Source organism: Labrus bergylta, chromosome 21 (genome assembly GCF_963930695.1).
Source record: "Labrus bergylta chromosome 21, fLabBer1.1, whole genome shotgun sequence".
Taxonomy (NCBI): domain Eukaryota; kingdom Metazoa; phylum Chordata; class Actinopteri; order Labriformes; family Labridae; genus Labrus; species Labrus bergylta.
In genome coordinates, this window is record NC_089215.1 from 12,719,591 (window position 1) to 12,735,865 (window position 16,275).

The following is a 16,275-nucleotide window of genomic DNA, read 5'->3' on the forward strand; positions in this document are numbered from 1 at the left end:
ATTGTTCCTCTTGAATTGATTCTTTTTTTTATTACAAACCACACGATGGACAACAAAGTAAGCAATCAACAACAACAACAGACGTTGCAGTCTGCATGTATTTTCCATATTTAACATGAAACCTTAAAGCTGACATTTTTTAGAAGATTAAGTAAGTGTTTATAAGCTTCTGATGTTTTATAATTGGGTATAAAGATTAATAATGAGAGGAAACTGAGGCCAGGTCAAATAGTCCATAAGAGTCCTTTCTGCTAACGAATAAGAGGTCAAATGTTATGTTCGGGTTCAGCTTTGGTACCACTAAATCTGCAAAAAGAAAATCCTTGATACATTTTTTCTACAACATAAGAAACTGCTCAGTTCTGGCTCATAAAAATAATAAACGCTGGGACCTTGCCCTCCTTCCAGAGATGTTCTCTTAGTTCAGATGTGTTGAGTGTGATCAAAGGAAAGTTCACACTTTAAAAAAAAACATTATCAAATGGTTATTGAACAGAATATATCAGAACAATTATAAATGAGTATGAATAATGAGTCAATACACCAGAGAACTTAAATCAACACCACAGCTTTATTGAACTTCTTTTACAAAACACATCAAACCACACTGTTCCAATCATCACTCATCCAATGCCTCATCTATTACCTTATTGTAAGGGCTCACAGGTGAACAGAACACATCTATTCAACATGGTACTGATCACACATTTGGCTAAAATGTGAAGGAAAACATTCCTGTCTTTTTTTTTTTCACATCACCTTTTTTTTTCTATTGCCTTTAGGAATCATTTTCAGGTTTGTGTGATCGTTGGCTGTGATATCAGCCTGAATCTGGAAGAACATCATGTACAGTCGTATGCCAGAGCTGCAGACCCCTCCAAAATAAAGTGTTTTTGTTTGTAATAATTATACAGGAATGTAGTGTTGTATAGAGCTGTGGTTTAAGTAAGCCTTAGCTTAAAAGAATCTACACAGTAAGACATTGTTTTTGTCTTTAAATTCTTAAATGTGAGAGCCATACGCTCATCTGTGAGTAGCAGTGACTTGCAGAAAATAGTCCCTGAAACATAAAGCAGTAGCACGTAGCTCTGTAGTGGTTTTGCCCAGCAGCTTGCAGGAATCTTCGTCTTGGTAGCTGCAAGGCTGGAAATGACATGTTAATAGGGCTGCATCCACACATTAACAAATCTCATGATGGGACTCAAGGCATCACTGCTTTCTCTAACATGCCTCTGACTTCATAATCCAATAAAATGTAGCTTACGGTCTTCCATACTGCTGCACATTGTTTCTGTCTCGAAGGTGATTAGAGTCAATATTGACATTTCCTGTGTGCTCTGCAGCTCTGCAAAAGTTGATTTGTGGGTCTTGTTTGTTGTTCTCACACCCAAACCAATTATGTCCCAGTGCAGCCTTCTTATTCTAAACATAAAATGTGTTACAGACCTGAAGATCTCTCAGGGTCTCATCTCTGTGGGGTCATTTTTCACCGCTCCAAGTCAGTGGACGCTGTTTGATACAAAAAAAACAAAAACAGACACCAACATCTCTCACCCAATGCAGACTCTCAGCTGTGAACTTTGCTTTTTTACTTCCTTCCTATTTGCCGTGCACCTTAACTGCCTCTGCTTTATCTGGTCTCATGCACTACACCACTTTATTCTATCCTTTCTATTTCAGTATTCATCCAGTTCTGGTTACTTTATTCCTGTTGTTTCTTATCTATCATTGCACTACGGTCACTTTATTTATCTCATATTTACCTTTACAGTTATATTGTATATATTAATCCTGTTGTTCCATTATTCACCATGCACCTTATTAACTTATCATTTAGTTTGCCTACTTGCACATAGCTCTGTATATATATATTTATTTCTCGTTTACTGCACATAGTTCTGTTTACATCTGTTTACATCTGTCAGTCCGATCCCTGTCCACTTATATCTACTGTTTTTATATTTTGTATTTTAAGTTAAGTTCAAGCTTTAAGTTGTATTTAAATTGACACTTTATATTTAGGTTAAAATGTTCTGTCTACCTGCACTGTTGTTATTTTACTGCTCTGTGTGCCTTTGAATTGCCCCCCGGGGACAAACAAAGTTTTTTGAATTGAATTGAATTGAATTGAATTTCCGTAAGTGATGGACAACATCAATACAAATTATTGACCCACCAGTTTCTCATTGTCTACCATATTGTTTGCATCCTCAAGGCCAGTGCTTCTTTGTGTTGACACCACCCCACATGTGCAAACATACACATCGCCGTGGATATACCATATGTACAGAATCTACTTACAGTAGGCTGTTTCTATCATCCCTGTTCTGCTTTTTGCTGCTTCAATCTTCTCGTGATCTCACGGTGTCTCCTCATTCTGCCGCTGTCTCTACTTTCTTATGCATGAGCCGCACCATGCTGCCGCCAAGAGCCTGCTCGTGGATGTGTCTGAGTCGGCTAATGCTCGCTGTTAGAACACACTAAGTTGGACATACAGTATTTATGGCGGGTTGACGAAGAAACACTGTCAGCTTTTTTTCTGTAGACGACTCCCTGCTCGTCTGAATGCTCAGGCCAAATCTACTGTTAGTTTGTTGCAAAGAATGTAACCTTCAAGAGAATGAAATGTGCTCAATTTACCTATATTTCTAATAAATCCTAAAGAGCTTTACAAATAACTCAAACAGAGATTGGAGTGAAATATGTCATGGAGTTCTCAATCTTTAAATTCTTAATGAATGTAGCGCTAATGCATTTTTAGCGCTGATAGCTGGATACTCTATAGATGATGATGTAGGCCTTTTAACAATATTACTTTAAGGTTTTTCCAGCACATTCCTGCTGTATGAAATATACTAAAAAATAATAATAATAATTCCAGGAAATTTTGGAAAGATAAATTATGCTCCGCAGAAATTTCCTCCCGAGTTTTGGGATCTCTTGACTTTTCCTCCAGCGCCAACAGCTGGTTGACATTTTTTTTTGTTTGTAATGAAATGTTTCGTTGTGTATTGGATAGACTACCACAAACATTTTCTAGCAATAATTAAGATCCTTATATGTAAAATAATGAATGAGGAGAAGGATCTCCTGACTGTTCATCCATTCCAGCATGATAATTAAGTCAACATTTGAACATTTCTGACACTTTCATTTGTGTACCATGATCCTCAGTTGCACTCTGTTTTTGTAACCATTTGCAAACCCTAGAATTTACGCATGCTAACATTTCCAATAGTAATCCTGGTCAATATGAATGCAGCATTGTAACTGAGACCTTTTTGGCATGTGGTTCTTAGAATGAAAATATTAGCCTGCAGCATTGTAGTGCCAAAGTGCATATTTTCAGAGCTTCTACAAGGCTGCAGACTCCAAGTTGTTTCATTACAAAGACAAACTGTACGGAAAATGTAATCCAAGCTGGTTAAAGAATCCCTCACATTTATCAGGAACAGATAGACTTATTTCACAATTCTTGAGTACAACACCTGTATGAATCTTGAAAGGGCTGCCAGGGGTTTGAGGGGATTGTAAATGAACGAGGTGTGTACAGAATAGAGTTATGTATTGTTTCCAGATACAAGAACACTTGTAGTTATTGGTTGCAAGCCATATGGAGTCCTCAATAGTGGACATTAATAATAGGTAGCCTACAAAGACAAGTCAGCATTACAAAACCTGGAGTACTTTCATGTGAATGTAGCTCATGTTTAGAGTGACATCTACAATCTACATGTAGCTGCCAAGGGGCCAAACAGTGACTCACAGGGCAGTGATAATGTAAAGAACAAAGTTAGAAAACATTCAAATTGACAAAGTGAGTGAATGTAATGCTCACATAAAAGCCTCAGATCTGTTATCTAGAATAGCTGCTCCTCTTGGGGTATCTTCCATGCAATTCAGTGCCTCATTTTGTTCTCATATTAAGGACATTACTTTGTCCCACTTTCCACATTCAACAGATCATTTCATTTCATCTTTGTATGCTCTGACAAAAAGAGTGGATGAAAGTACAGAGGCTCAGTGTTAAGCAATGTGTCCTCACAGCACAGAGAAGTCTGACCTTTAGCTTGTTAAAAAAAATGTTCTGAAGGTTTTCCTGCAGTCTGAACACATGCACGTTGGCTCTGAGGACTATGTAGCTCTGAAAGCAGCTTGTTTTTGCTCTAACTTTGGAAAATTATAGATGCAATGTGTTTGTTTAACAAACAGCCCTTTGCAGCTTTAAATGAAAGTGTATCAATCTTTTCCGTACTTACATGAAATGCACTTTTAAAAAGTCCACCTGTCTTCCTACTTTATTCATCCTCTTTCTGTCCGCACTTTGCTCTTAGGAGAACATTTTGTGGTCAGAGGAAACTTAAGCAATGGCCTTTTGCCCTTTTACTGCTGCTGTAATTTTTATGAGGCGATGTTTTAAGAGTTTCCTGCCGACAAGTGCATCAGCAACATAGCTAATGGTTGTGCTTCTACTGTAATATGCCTCTTAACAAAATGCACGCTATGCTGAAAACAGATTATCTGGCAAATATAAAAAGATCCAAATAACAAGACATTTTATAAAAGTGAATGATCTGATAAGCTGTTCCTGCAGCTTGTCTCGTTGCAGCCTTCAGAGCAAAGATAACTCCATCAGAGCAGTGTCTGCTCCTCTTCTTCTTCTTGTTATCAGTATTATTCTAATTGGACATATTACTCCACACTGTGTCATATCACCCACCTGCTCCTCTGTTGTACCACATGACTGCTGATGTCAGCCAAGGCTGGGAACCTGTAGACAAAATGGTGTTTTGTGCGTCCGTCCAGCAGAGTGAGCATGTGTGGGGAATGTAGCCTAAGAGGAGGGGAAAGAGAGAGAGAGAAAATTAAGACACATAGCGTTGAATCAACACGTTTTTTGTTTTTTTTGTTTTTTTTTACCTCATAAAGATATGCGTTTGTGTGTATTTTTCTCCGCAGCATATGTGTTTGTGAAGTTCAGCAGCCTTGTGAGAAATTAGCCTCTGTATTCACCGGGGTCCTCCCACCCCTCTGTCTTCTTCTCTAATCCGCCCACATGTATCGTCTGAGGGAAAAAAATAGTGCAGAAGGTGACGCTCCTCGAAAGGAACAGAGAGTGGCTCAGTGTGAGGGAAAAAGGCTCAGTGAGAGAGAGAGAGAGAGAGAGAGAGAGAGAGGGAGGCATCTCCATTGAAACATTTTTGGAAAAAAAGGGAGAGACAGAGGAAGACCTGAATGGTAGCTACACCCTGCGCCTGGAAGCGTAGAGACACTGTAACAAAGGCTGGCAATTATTTTTGGCAATAACAAAGAGGTGGGAGAGGGGCTCTGAAACCGAGGAAAATAGCAAAGAGGGGAAAAAAAAGAGCCAGTTTTCAGAGGGACCTTTGCTTCATTTCATCCGAAAAGACTCATCCCTTTGCCATCATCAGCATGACCATAAGCTATAAGAAACAATCGGCAATAACGAGATTTTTTTAAGCAACAGTCGCGTGCAGTCGTGTATGTTGATTTATTTAGAATCGTTCTTTGGGGAAAATAAAACAAATCATCTGAATGCCTGCGAGAAACTGGATACTCTGTGAAATCTTAAGCAAAGGGAGATTTAACAAAGAAAAACTACATTTTGATTGATCTGTAGGCTTGATGTGCGTGTCTCTGCACGCGCTCGAAACGAACCTGAACCAAAAGCAAGTGAGTATTACCCGTGTCTGTGTATATATATATATATATATATATATATAAGTGTCTGTATGTTGGTGGCTTTATTCTGCGTTTATCCCGTCTAACAACAGCGCATTTCTTCATTGGGCAGCTCTAAAAGGAAGACAGACAAAAATACAGCGTCTAGCCTGCATTCAACAAGTATCGTTAAATCCACATTAGCTGCGATTGATTGTGTTCTTGTACCCTGTTTGTGCTTTCATCAATATTCAAAGAACCAGAATATGTCAAAAATGTCCCAGTTGTAATCTTTATCACGTCATTGTATTTCTTATATATATATTTGCTTTCAACTATAAAAGAGACGAACTCATATTTTACACAGCCAGATTTTTATCAACTTATTTATGCCTACAATTTTTTATTTATTTCATAAGTCTTAACATTTCATTGCATAAATGGTGGGTGTTTCCCCATCTACACCACTAGATCAGAGCAGCTCCATGCCTCTGAGGGGAATGTGTGTGTGTGTGTGTGTGTGTATGAGTGTGTGCATTACTCTCAGCCTTTTTTTTTTTTTTTTTCTGTCTGCATGAGCAACTGTCTTCCATGTGTGTGTTTATTTGTGTTTTTCTTTTACCTGCATGTGCCTCCACTGTGTGTGTCTGTGTTTGTGTGTGTGTGTGTGTTTGTGTCTCGGTGTAAGTGTGTTTTTGTGCAGCAGCAGCAGTGGGTAAGTGTCAAGGCCTCGGAAAAAATGGAGGTTTGATAAAGAAAAGGAGGGTGAGAGGGCTGACACACAAACACACGCACACATGAGAGAGAGGGAGAGGAGAAGGTGTGAGGCAAAGATGGGGGGGGGGGTTGGTGGTGGTGGTGGTGGTTAGTGGAGTGGATCAACAATAAGGACATCGTGTCACCGAGATCTCTTGCAGGAAGTCTTTGGGGATATTTAAAGACCAGTCTCTGAGATGTTTTTCATCTTCACCTGTTTTATCTTGTCTTATTGCTCTGTCCGCATTACCCCGCATCACACACTCAGTCTTCAGTTTCATAACCCCTCTTCTTCTTCTTCTTCTTCTTCTTCTTCTACTTCCTATATCACTTCCAAACGCATGCCTCGCTTTGGCTCAGCGTGCTCTTCTTACCTCCCCCTCTTCCTCCATTTGCACCCTCCTCCTCAAATCCTGCATTATAAATCTACAGCTGATGCTATTTTTAGATTGAGGGTAACCCAGAAAACACCCCTTCGATTTTAGCACACAAAAAAAAATCCAAAAAAGACCCACCCACCAGAGACAGACAGTGGCATGCTGTCAGAGGATGTGAGAGTTGTGATGGGGTTAGGAAAAGAGGGCGCTGCTGTTTTAGCAACCGGGGGAATAAATCTATTTTGAGGCTGTGATTTGATTACGCATCTGCCGTGTCCTGTGCATTTCTTTGCTCCGACCCTGTCCTCTGTCCTTGGTTATGATAGTTTCTCTCTTTCCTGCAGATAACTTTTCCTCCGTCCCTTAGCTGACTCCTGGTCCAAGCTCTTAAAAACCCAAAGCCTTGACCTTGAGCCTCACCTTTCATCTTATTTACTCTCCGAAAAACACAACTTCCTCTAACTGTTAGTAGTCTAATTCCTGGGTAGTTTAAAGGCCAGAAGACAGGGCAATAACCACGTGTTCCATGTCATTGCACTGCTGGTCCGTAATGGTCCTAATCATGTAAGAAGAGCAGCGTCATTAGGAGTTGACAGGTTAAAATGACCTGAGAAGGCGTGGGAGGTGTCAGGGTTAAAGCTGTTTGCTCCTGATGTTGATTCTTCAAGAGCCAGATTTAAAAAGATGCACTGAGGACTCAGATTTTGATCCAGCTCCAAAAATAGAGCCCCTTCCTGACATGACACTCTATCCCTTTGCTTCCCCCCCCGCACTTCGTGGTGTTTCAGGTTTTTCTGATTCTGACCTCTCCTGCAGCAATCATCACCACTTCATTTTCTCTTTCTCCATCCTGTCACTTTTCCTCCTTGTGTCACTTGTGAAATCTCCCCCTGTGGGCATGTCTACCTTTAAAACAATCTTAACAACTATCCTCCTCTGGACTCTGGCTGAGCTTCAGTTCTGCTCTCTTCTATTCCTGAAATGGCCTTATGTATTAATCATCCCCCTGCCAGCTAAAAGGAGCAAACCAGGAGCGCGTGATTCTTCTTCTCTGAGGGAGAAAAAGTTCACATCGCAAGTGAGACACAGCAGCAGCATGGTCTAGAGGAAGAGGATTAGGGGTTGACCAATATGCACAGGCCCCTTGAGTGCGTGTCTTTGCTGCAGTGTGTGTGGATTGGTTCGTCCCTGGAGATCTCCCTGCTGGTGTTGCCGAGTAGAGGAGCTGCCCCCTTGTAGATTGGCCGTTTCCTTTTTTCTGCTTGCTTAATTGATTGGCTCTTTAATTCCTGTTTTGGGAATTGAGCCTTTTTATGATGAGAAATGCCTTGTTTGTTCCCCTGCTCTGTTTACATTAGCAGCACTACTCAATATGTGGTCTTGTTTTTCTCCAGATTGTTCCCTTATTTAGTCATCCACTGCATCCATTCATGATATTTTGTACAATTTTCATTCTTCAAATTTAAATGCCACCTACTCATGTATATCCCAACTCTCCACCTGGTCGGCCACTTTCTCCTCTCCTGGAATTACACATAAGGTGCAATGGTGAATTGTTTATTTATTTATTTATTTATTTATTTTTTTGGGGGGGGGGTGGACGTGTGAGTTGTGACATTGCACTAAAAGGGGGAGGTGACTGCAATACTTTTCACTGCGCTGCAGTGCCCTGTTTTCTCCTGTTGGGGTCTCCTCAACACTGGGAAGTGTGAGAGAAAACGAGAGAGAGAGAGAGAGAGCGAGAGGAGAAAAGGTAGATATGAAGGGGAGAGGAGTGAGGAAAGGAGAGAGGGAGGGGGATGATATGGATTGAACAGCGTGAAGCCTTGTGGTAACATCCTTTGATGAGGTAGCGGGTGGGAAAAAAATGGCTCCGCACCAGAAACACATACGTAATTCGTACTCGCTCTCCTTTTCTTTCTCTCTTTCTCTCTCACACACAAACACACACATGCACACACACACACACACACACACACACACACACACACACACACACACACACATCCTTACGCTCGTTCCCTCTTGCTTTCCTCCTTTCTCCATCACTGCAATGTTTTTATTCCTCTTATAAGAACTGCGCACCATTTAAACCCCATTTCTGTCTTACACCTTAGCAGCCATTCAGGTGGCGTCTTTTTCAGTAACCCCCCCCCCCCCACACACACACACACACACACACACACACACCTTTTTTTCCTCCCCTCTTGTATTCTCCCCTCTCTCTCCTCCACCTCACCTGCCTTCCTGTTCTTTTCCCTATTATCTCATTCCTCCATGTCATCTCCCTCCTTCTGTGATTGATAAAGCTTTCTCCTTTTCTCCGCCAACTGCTCACTCTATTCCGCATAGTCAGCACTCCTCCAAATTCTTCTCTCTCTCTCTCTCTCTCTCTCTCTCCATCCCTTCTTTCTCTTTCTCTATCTGTCTCCATCTCTTTCTCTCTCTCTCTCTACTATACTCTCTCCTCCCCTCCCCCCCGGTTGCTGCTGCTGGTACCTCACAGTCCATGCATCCCATAATCCTGCACTCCCTGCCCCCCTTCTTGCTGCAGTGTTTCTGCTAATATATATTAGTGTCAGTGCGCGATTCGTGCACGAGCCATTTGCACACTTTTTCCTATCTCATCCCTGTTCTCTCTCTCTTATCCATCAATCCACTGCAGAAACGATCGGCTTCATAATGATTATTCCAACCTCAAAATGTTTTTTCTTAGCATATTTGTTGCAGCCAGGTGAGTGCGTGTGTGCACATCCCCCTCCCTCCCATCCTCTCTGGTGAGTGCAGTAGTAGCAGGGTGGCGCAGGACATGGTGGCCGAAGCAGGAAATGCTGCAGGAGAGAGGGAAAAAAAAAAGCTATGGAGGAGGTTGTTTCTCCTCACCGCTCCTTTCCCTCCTCCTCCACTGAGTTTTTAGCCTCTTCTGCTCTGCCTTCCTTTACATCTCTTTCCTTTTGTTAAAACTCCACTGGATCCCCACTTCCCTATACCTCCATTTTACACCCAATGCTCACCTTTCGTAGCGTCTCTCTCCTCTCACTACCTCCCTCCTCTCACGTTTCCCCTCTTTTCTCTGCTGTTTTTTCCAAGCGATCACACTGCTGCCAGTGATAAAAGTGGTGATGCTGGCCCTTTAAGAGATGCTCCTACCTCCCCCCCCCCCCCCTTTTTTTTAGCACAAACCCTCAAACTGCAGACCCTCTCCTGAATTGCAGCTCGAAAGCATCAAACTCATTTAACCTAAACTTATTAAGATTAGTATTCTGGTCTTGATTAGGACTTTTATTTACATTTGAAGACCTGAAAGCAATAATTTATGAGGAACGCTGGGAAAAACGGGATAGCATCCTACCCTAATTAAACTCAAAATATCCCCAGTGAATAAAGGAACACTTAAGTATATTTTTTAAATTGATAAGATCGCCACACACGACTCAGGGGGACAAAAAAGCACTCAACCACAGTTACAGACTTGTGGCTGTCCAATTATAAAATATTCAGCAGTTCACCAATAAGGTACAGAAGCCAATGAAGAAGTTAAAAGAGATGAAGCGGCAAAGTGAACCCCCCAAAAAAATGAATCTAATGGATCAAAGTTTGAGATCATAGAGGATTGTCTTGGAAAAGTTAAGCATCCCGTCAGAGTCTGTCTCAGAGAGAAAGGGAGCAAGTGGTGCTGTCCATAGTGCTGAAATCTAATCCAGCCCACAACACAAGTGAGCCTGCATAAAATAGACCCACAGCAGAAAACTGACTAATGACAAAGGTCTCCTCCCAACTTCATCCCTAATCTCGCCTATAAACTGTTTAGATTTTATTACATTTTATTAATTCCTAACAATGCAAAATTAGTCACAAGCAAGTTGCTCCAGCAGCAAACACTGCAAAGACATGGAAAGAAAGTAGAAATTAAAGACATCTAACAAGACAGTAACCTGTTTATTTCACACCTTCATTGCTTTCTAACTTAACAGAATTTGTGTTTCTTTTTTCAACTATTTGGGTTTTAGTTGCAAAAGATGCAGACTTAAATAGTTTGGCAGAATGATGCAGTAACATCCTGCCATACAGGAGAACAGGATTTTCTTTTGTTACCAGAGACTTTTAGTTGATAGTTGGGAAAAAAATATAGAAATGTAAGACATCTAACACTGTTAACTTCTGATGTGTCTGTTCTTGTTTCGTTTTTACCAATAAAAGGTTCAAGTGTTGTTTCAGTTTTGAGCGGTAAAGATGAAACTACTTTTTCAGAGTGATGCAGTACAACTCAGCCACAGAGGAGTGCAGGTTTTTTTTTGGCAAGTAAGCAGATTTGATGCTCCTGCAGAAAACACTGCAAAGAATTGAATAATTGATACAAAAAGTGAAAATATAAAGTATGTAACTCGTAAGTATCCAGATTTTCACAATATTTACAACGTTCTTCCTTAATTGAACTACTCCTGGTTTATTTTTTTTCTTGGCATTAAGTTGCAAAGATGTAGACTCAACTACTTTTTCAGAATGATGCAGTACAACAAATTATGCAAAAGAATGCAGATTTTATTTTAGCAAGCAAGCCAGTTTCAAGATTAGCAGGAAACACTGCAAAAACTTAGTACAGTTGAGAAGGGTTGACATTTCAGGCATGTAACATCACAGAATTTAGATAATTCTTTTTCGATGCACATGAGACCATCTGTTTATAGTTTCAAGTGTGTGCCGTGCTAAATATTTCTGCCTCAGCATTTCCAAACTCATGCAAAAGTCTTGGTCTTAGAAGATCTTACCTGAATGCGGATAAGTCTCCAGGATCTCCCAAATGTAAAACATTACACCAAAAAGGCCAAACTCAAATGTGATTAAAAAAAATAAACAAAAAAATAACCTCAATGTTTTGGAAAGATCTGAAGAGAATAGAGAAAGCAAACTTTTCCATCAACAAAAAGTTGTCTCTTGAGATAAAAAGTGGAGTGAAATGATCAAACAAACAGAGTTAAACGCTAGAAATAAGTTCGAAAGAGAAAGACTGCAGTGTCCTACATGACAGAGGAAAAGTGTGAGGGGGAAAAAGAGGAAGAGGCGGAGGAGGAGAGTTGACCCAAAGTGAAGGATGCTTACTTCAGGGAAGAAATGGGACAGGACGGATGCAAGAGAGGGGAGAAATGGAAGAAAGATGCAGCAGAGTAAAATGCAATAAGAGAGGGGAGGAAGAAAGAGAAGACATGAAGGGGGAGAATGAAAAAGAGGGGGCACTAGGTAGAGATAAGACAGTGTTGTGAGAGGAGAAAGTGTTAGAAGAAATGAAGCCTCGATTCCCCTCCTTCAGTAAAATGTGATTCCTTTATGCGGAATATGAGAGTGAGAGAGGGAGCGAAAGTGAGGGAGATAGAGAGAGAGAGAGAGTAGTGGGAGCGAGAGGGGGAGGGCCGGTGAGAGCTCACAGGAGAGGAGAGGAGGGGGGAGGAGGAGAGTGGTGCATTTCTTTGAATAGAGAAAAAGGTTAACAACATAGATACGGAGCATGTATGGACGCGTGTCTTCAGAGAGAGAGAGAGAGAGAGAGAGAATAACTCAGGCTTTTTACTGCAGCAGAATTCATTCACTTTTATTGGGCACTCTCCTTTTTCCATGCTCTCCCTCTCCTCCCCCTTATGCTCTTTCTCCCCTTCTTCCTTGAATAGCGTAGAGACAATATTGCACTATTGCTGTTCACTGCATCTGCCTCAAAGGGCTCATGCTGCATTCACTGTGTCCTTTTCTCTCTGTTTTTGTCCCTATCCGAAGGTCTTTGTTTGCCTCATTGTCCTATCCTTCTACATCCATCCTTTAAATATCTGATTTATAGCCTCCCCCCTCATCTTTTTCAACCTCTACCTTCCCTTCGTCCTCCTCTCTATCTCCCCCTCACACTCTTTCACACACACTTTGCATGGTAGATGTGGCAGAGAGAGAGAGAGAGAGAGAGAGAGAGAGAGAGAGAGCATTGTGCATCACTTGAAGCTCGGTGCAGTTGGAGGGGGCTGCAGCAGTGTGTGTAGCAATGCACACAGGCTGATTGAGGAGATCTACCATTAGTGCGGACATGGCACTCGCGGGAGGCAATTAACACAAACACACACATGTTCAAATGCACACACACACGCGCTACACACGCACACACACGCGCTACACACGCACACACACAAGATGCTGCAGGTTACGTCAGTGAGTCATTCGAATCTCCACTTTTTCCTCAATTTCTCCAATCTCTCTGTCAGTCTTTGCAAACCTCACACACTTTCGGGCTTGGGTAAGAAAAAAGAAGGAGGGGAAAGGGAAGAAGAGGAAGGGGGAGGAGGATGCATACTCAGGACTCACAGTGGCCTAATTAGGGAGAGGATTTGAATGAACACCGATCAGAGCATGGAGAAGATCAATTCATAGATTCTTCCACACAGGAGACGCAAGATGATGGTTAGAAATATAGTTCAAAAGAAGGGGGGGGGGGGGGGGGGGGGGATTTTATCATTGCTTGGACCCTAAACACATCACACTCATTCAGGGTGGGGAGTTCTTCATCACTGTGGGGATGCAGACTCAAAAATGTGCTCAAATGTACCTGCTGTACATGTGTTGCAGAAATAAGTTGCTGGCATGTTTTTGCACCAAGATTGCTGTGTTAAAAACAACTTTGCCCCTCCTCATCCACTGCACCTGCACAAGGTCATGTTGTGCCTTTCCTTCACCTGATTATCACGTGAATAACTGCACATACATGTAGCAGTGCAAGTCTTCATATGTATTGCAATGTTGATAATCCAGATCTATTTCTCCCTTCTCCTAAATTTCTGCCCTTTTCTCTCCCCGCAGACTCCTCAGTCTCCTCCCTCCTCCTCCCTTCGGTTTCTCTCATCCTCTCCCTCCCCCCCGGTCCTCTATGCTCAGTTCGGTGTGTGTATCCTCTTTCAAAGGGCGCAAGGGTGGGAACAAGTCGTCCAACAAAGCATGTTACAGCGCAGACATGACTTGTCCGTCAGAGAGCGAGAAGATCGTGATAAATTGCGGGGGGGTGCGGCATGAGACCTACCGGAGCACCCTCAAAACGCTACCTGGTACCCGCTTATCGTGGCTTACCGAGCCTGACGCGTTCAGCAACTTTGACTACGACCCGAAATTAGACGAGTTCTTCTTCGACCGACACCCGTCAGTCTTCTCCTTCATCCTCAACTATTACCGCACTGGGAAGTTGCACTGTCCCAACGATGTGTGCGGCCCCCTGTTCGAGGAGGAGCTGGCCTTCTGGGGCATCGACGAGACGGACGTGGAGGCGTGTTGCTGGATGAATTACCGGCAGCACCGGGATGCGGAGGAGGCACTGGACAGCTTCGAGAATCCGGAGCCGGACGCGCCGGACGACGACCCGGCTTTGGGAGGTGCGGACGGGGACTTGAAAAGACTGTGCATGCAGGAGGACGCTAGGAAAGCGGGCTGGTGGAAAACCTGGCAGCCCAGAATCTGGGCACTCTTTGAAGACCCCTATTCGTCCAAATATGCCCGGGTGAGTCCCCCACGTCTTAAGTTTTTTATAGACTGTTGCATATTGTTCCCAGATAGCTTGAAATCACTTTTTGACTAATTCTAAGTTCATAAAAGTTTGTTTTTGATTCCACCTGCCCATATTATTGCTGATAAACCAGCCCCTTATATATATAATATATATATATATATTATATATATTCCTGCAGACCACTGGCTGCTGGAATGTGACAGTATATCTCGTATGATTATAAGTAGCAGAATATATACTTACTGTCGTGAATAATTAATGTTGATAGCATAGAGAAAATGGAAAATTATATTGCAGCTATATCTTTTGATAGATGGTCCTACTACTTCATACAACAAAAACCGAACACATCTCCTGACCTACACTTGATTTGACACTGTGTTTCACACGCGCTGGATTCACACTGAATGCAGTTTTTTTTATTGCTATCATAATTCCTATCGCTGTATTCTGCTCCTCGAGCAGGTTTAATACATATCAGTCTCCAAACGCGCCATCCGCTGCGCTGCCTGCATCCAAACGCCTTCATTAGGTCGTATTTGTCCGTTTACGATGCACATCAGTGCGCCGTATTTCATCTTAGTCTTATTTATTGCAGCAGCACACTGAGGAGGCTCGCAGGACGTCGAAATGTCAGTGTTTAAGTGTCAGTCTCTTCCCATATTTAGACTTGGTAGAGCTTCGGTCTGTTGGGTTGTTTTTGCCTTTCCTCCTGTCCCAGTTGAATGCTACATGGCGTTTACGCACGAGATTTACAGCTTTTACGCATAACTTGTTTGATCAGCTTTGCCTGTTTCCACGATAACGCTAAAAAGTTGCCGATTTAGCCCTTGAAAAAAAACATTTAATCATACAGGTAGTTGTGTAACAAGTACCCCGGACCGTGTTTTTGGTATGTTGCACATGAAAACAGTTAGAGTGGGCTTAATTTCTCTGGGACCCTCCAGCTGCTTGATCACAGCCTCTTTGATTTGTGTTTTTTTTTTAGTAAAACCTGTGATGGATTTTGATCATCCTTGTCTTATGCTTCTGTCATAAGCATTTTCTCTTCTGTCATGAGGGTGTTCAAGGACCCCTAGGCGCTGTGAATGCATGCACCCTGTAGGCGCACATGCAAAAAACCAGACAGTCAGCAGACACCTGCAGTGGCCAAATCATGCATTCACCCCGAAAAAGGGCTGAGGATAAACTTAAATCACTGCACACTCAGCAAAATTGCAAAGAAAACGGATAAAGACAATGGCAGCACACACACATCTTCCGGCAGTAGGTATAGATCCTGGATTCAGTTCTCTCCTGAGTAAGGGGATGTGACAGACAGGTAGTCTGATCTAGGCCACCTGATCCGCCTCTCTGGACTCAGGATCAAGCAGGAAGTGCTTCTTTAAGTGTCTCTCTTGTCTCGATCAAATTGATTTCTTACTATCCCATCCCTCACCACCTACACTCAAGCAGAACATCACACATTGAGGTCGTCTTTCTGCAGAATGTCCAAATTGTAGATGTGACAGGAGCAAAGCTAAACATGTTCTGGAATGTAAAACGGTTTTGGTGTTGAATTCTGGGCATAGAACAAGAGGAGGCAGCATTTTCAGATTTTTTATTTATTTTGGATTCGAAGCTACTGTACCTGCTGCTAGCAAGCTGTTTATTATGTAATGTACAGTTTAACGCCACAGTTCTCATAATTCATATAAAGTCTAACATTCATTAAGTGTAGTGTAATTTTGCAGATGGTGTATTCGACACCCTGCTGGGGTTATGCAGAGTGTAGAGCAAGTAGTTGGTGGGATTCATTTCAGTGGCTGCACAACACCTGCTCCATTTCTTGGTGAACGCAGCCCCTTTTCTCCCTGTAGGTCTAATATGCCAGACCTATACGTCAAACAGTGTTCTGACCCAATCACGTTTTTTTTTTTCATTTTCATGTCT

General features: G+C 42.2%; 1 protein-coding gene and 1 long non-coding RNA gene across 8 annotated transcripts in view; one reads left to right on the plus strand and one right to left on the minus strand.

The window, feature by feature from the left end:
- Window positions 1–4,695: 4,695 nt before the first annotated feature.
- On the minus strand, window positions 4,696–13,251 carry LOC109987667 (uncharacterized). The gene is made up of 3 exons (XR_010664896.1): window positions 11,585–13,251; window positions 4,921–9,646; window positions 4,696–4,834 (listed from the first exon to the last, which is right to left on the minus strand). It is a non-coding gene; the product is annotated as an uncharacterized lncRNA (long non-coding RNA).
- Window positions 5,554–16,275, plus strand: part of kcnc3b (potassium voltage-gated channel, Shaw-related subfamily, member 3b) — a 50,495-nt gene continuing 39,773 nt past the window's right edge. For all 7 annotated transcript variants that reach the window (XR_002278119.3, XR_002278120.3, XM_020638819.3 and 4 more), the window contains exons 1-2: window positions 5,554–5,694; window positions 13,647–14,334. Coding sequence is in view for 5 of the 7 variants with exons in the window: in XM_020638819.3 (XP_020494475.1) it covers window positions 13,714–14,334 (621 nt within the window). In the remaining 2 variants the exon portion in view is untranslated. The remainder of the gene's footprint in view (window positions 5,695–13,646; window positions 14,335–16,275) is intronic.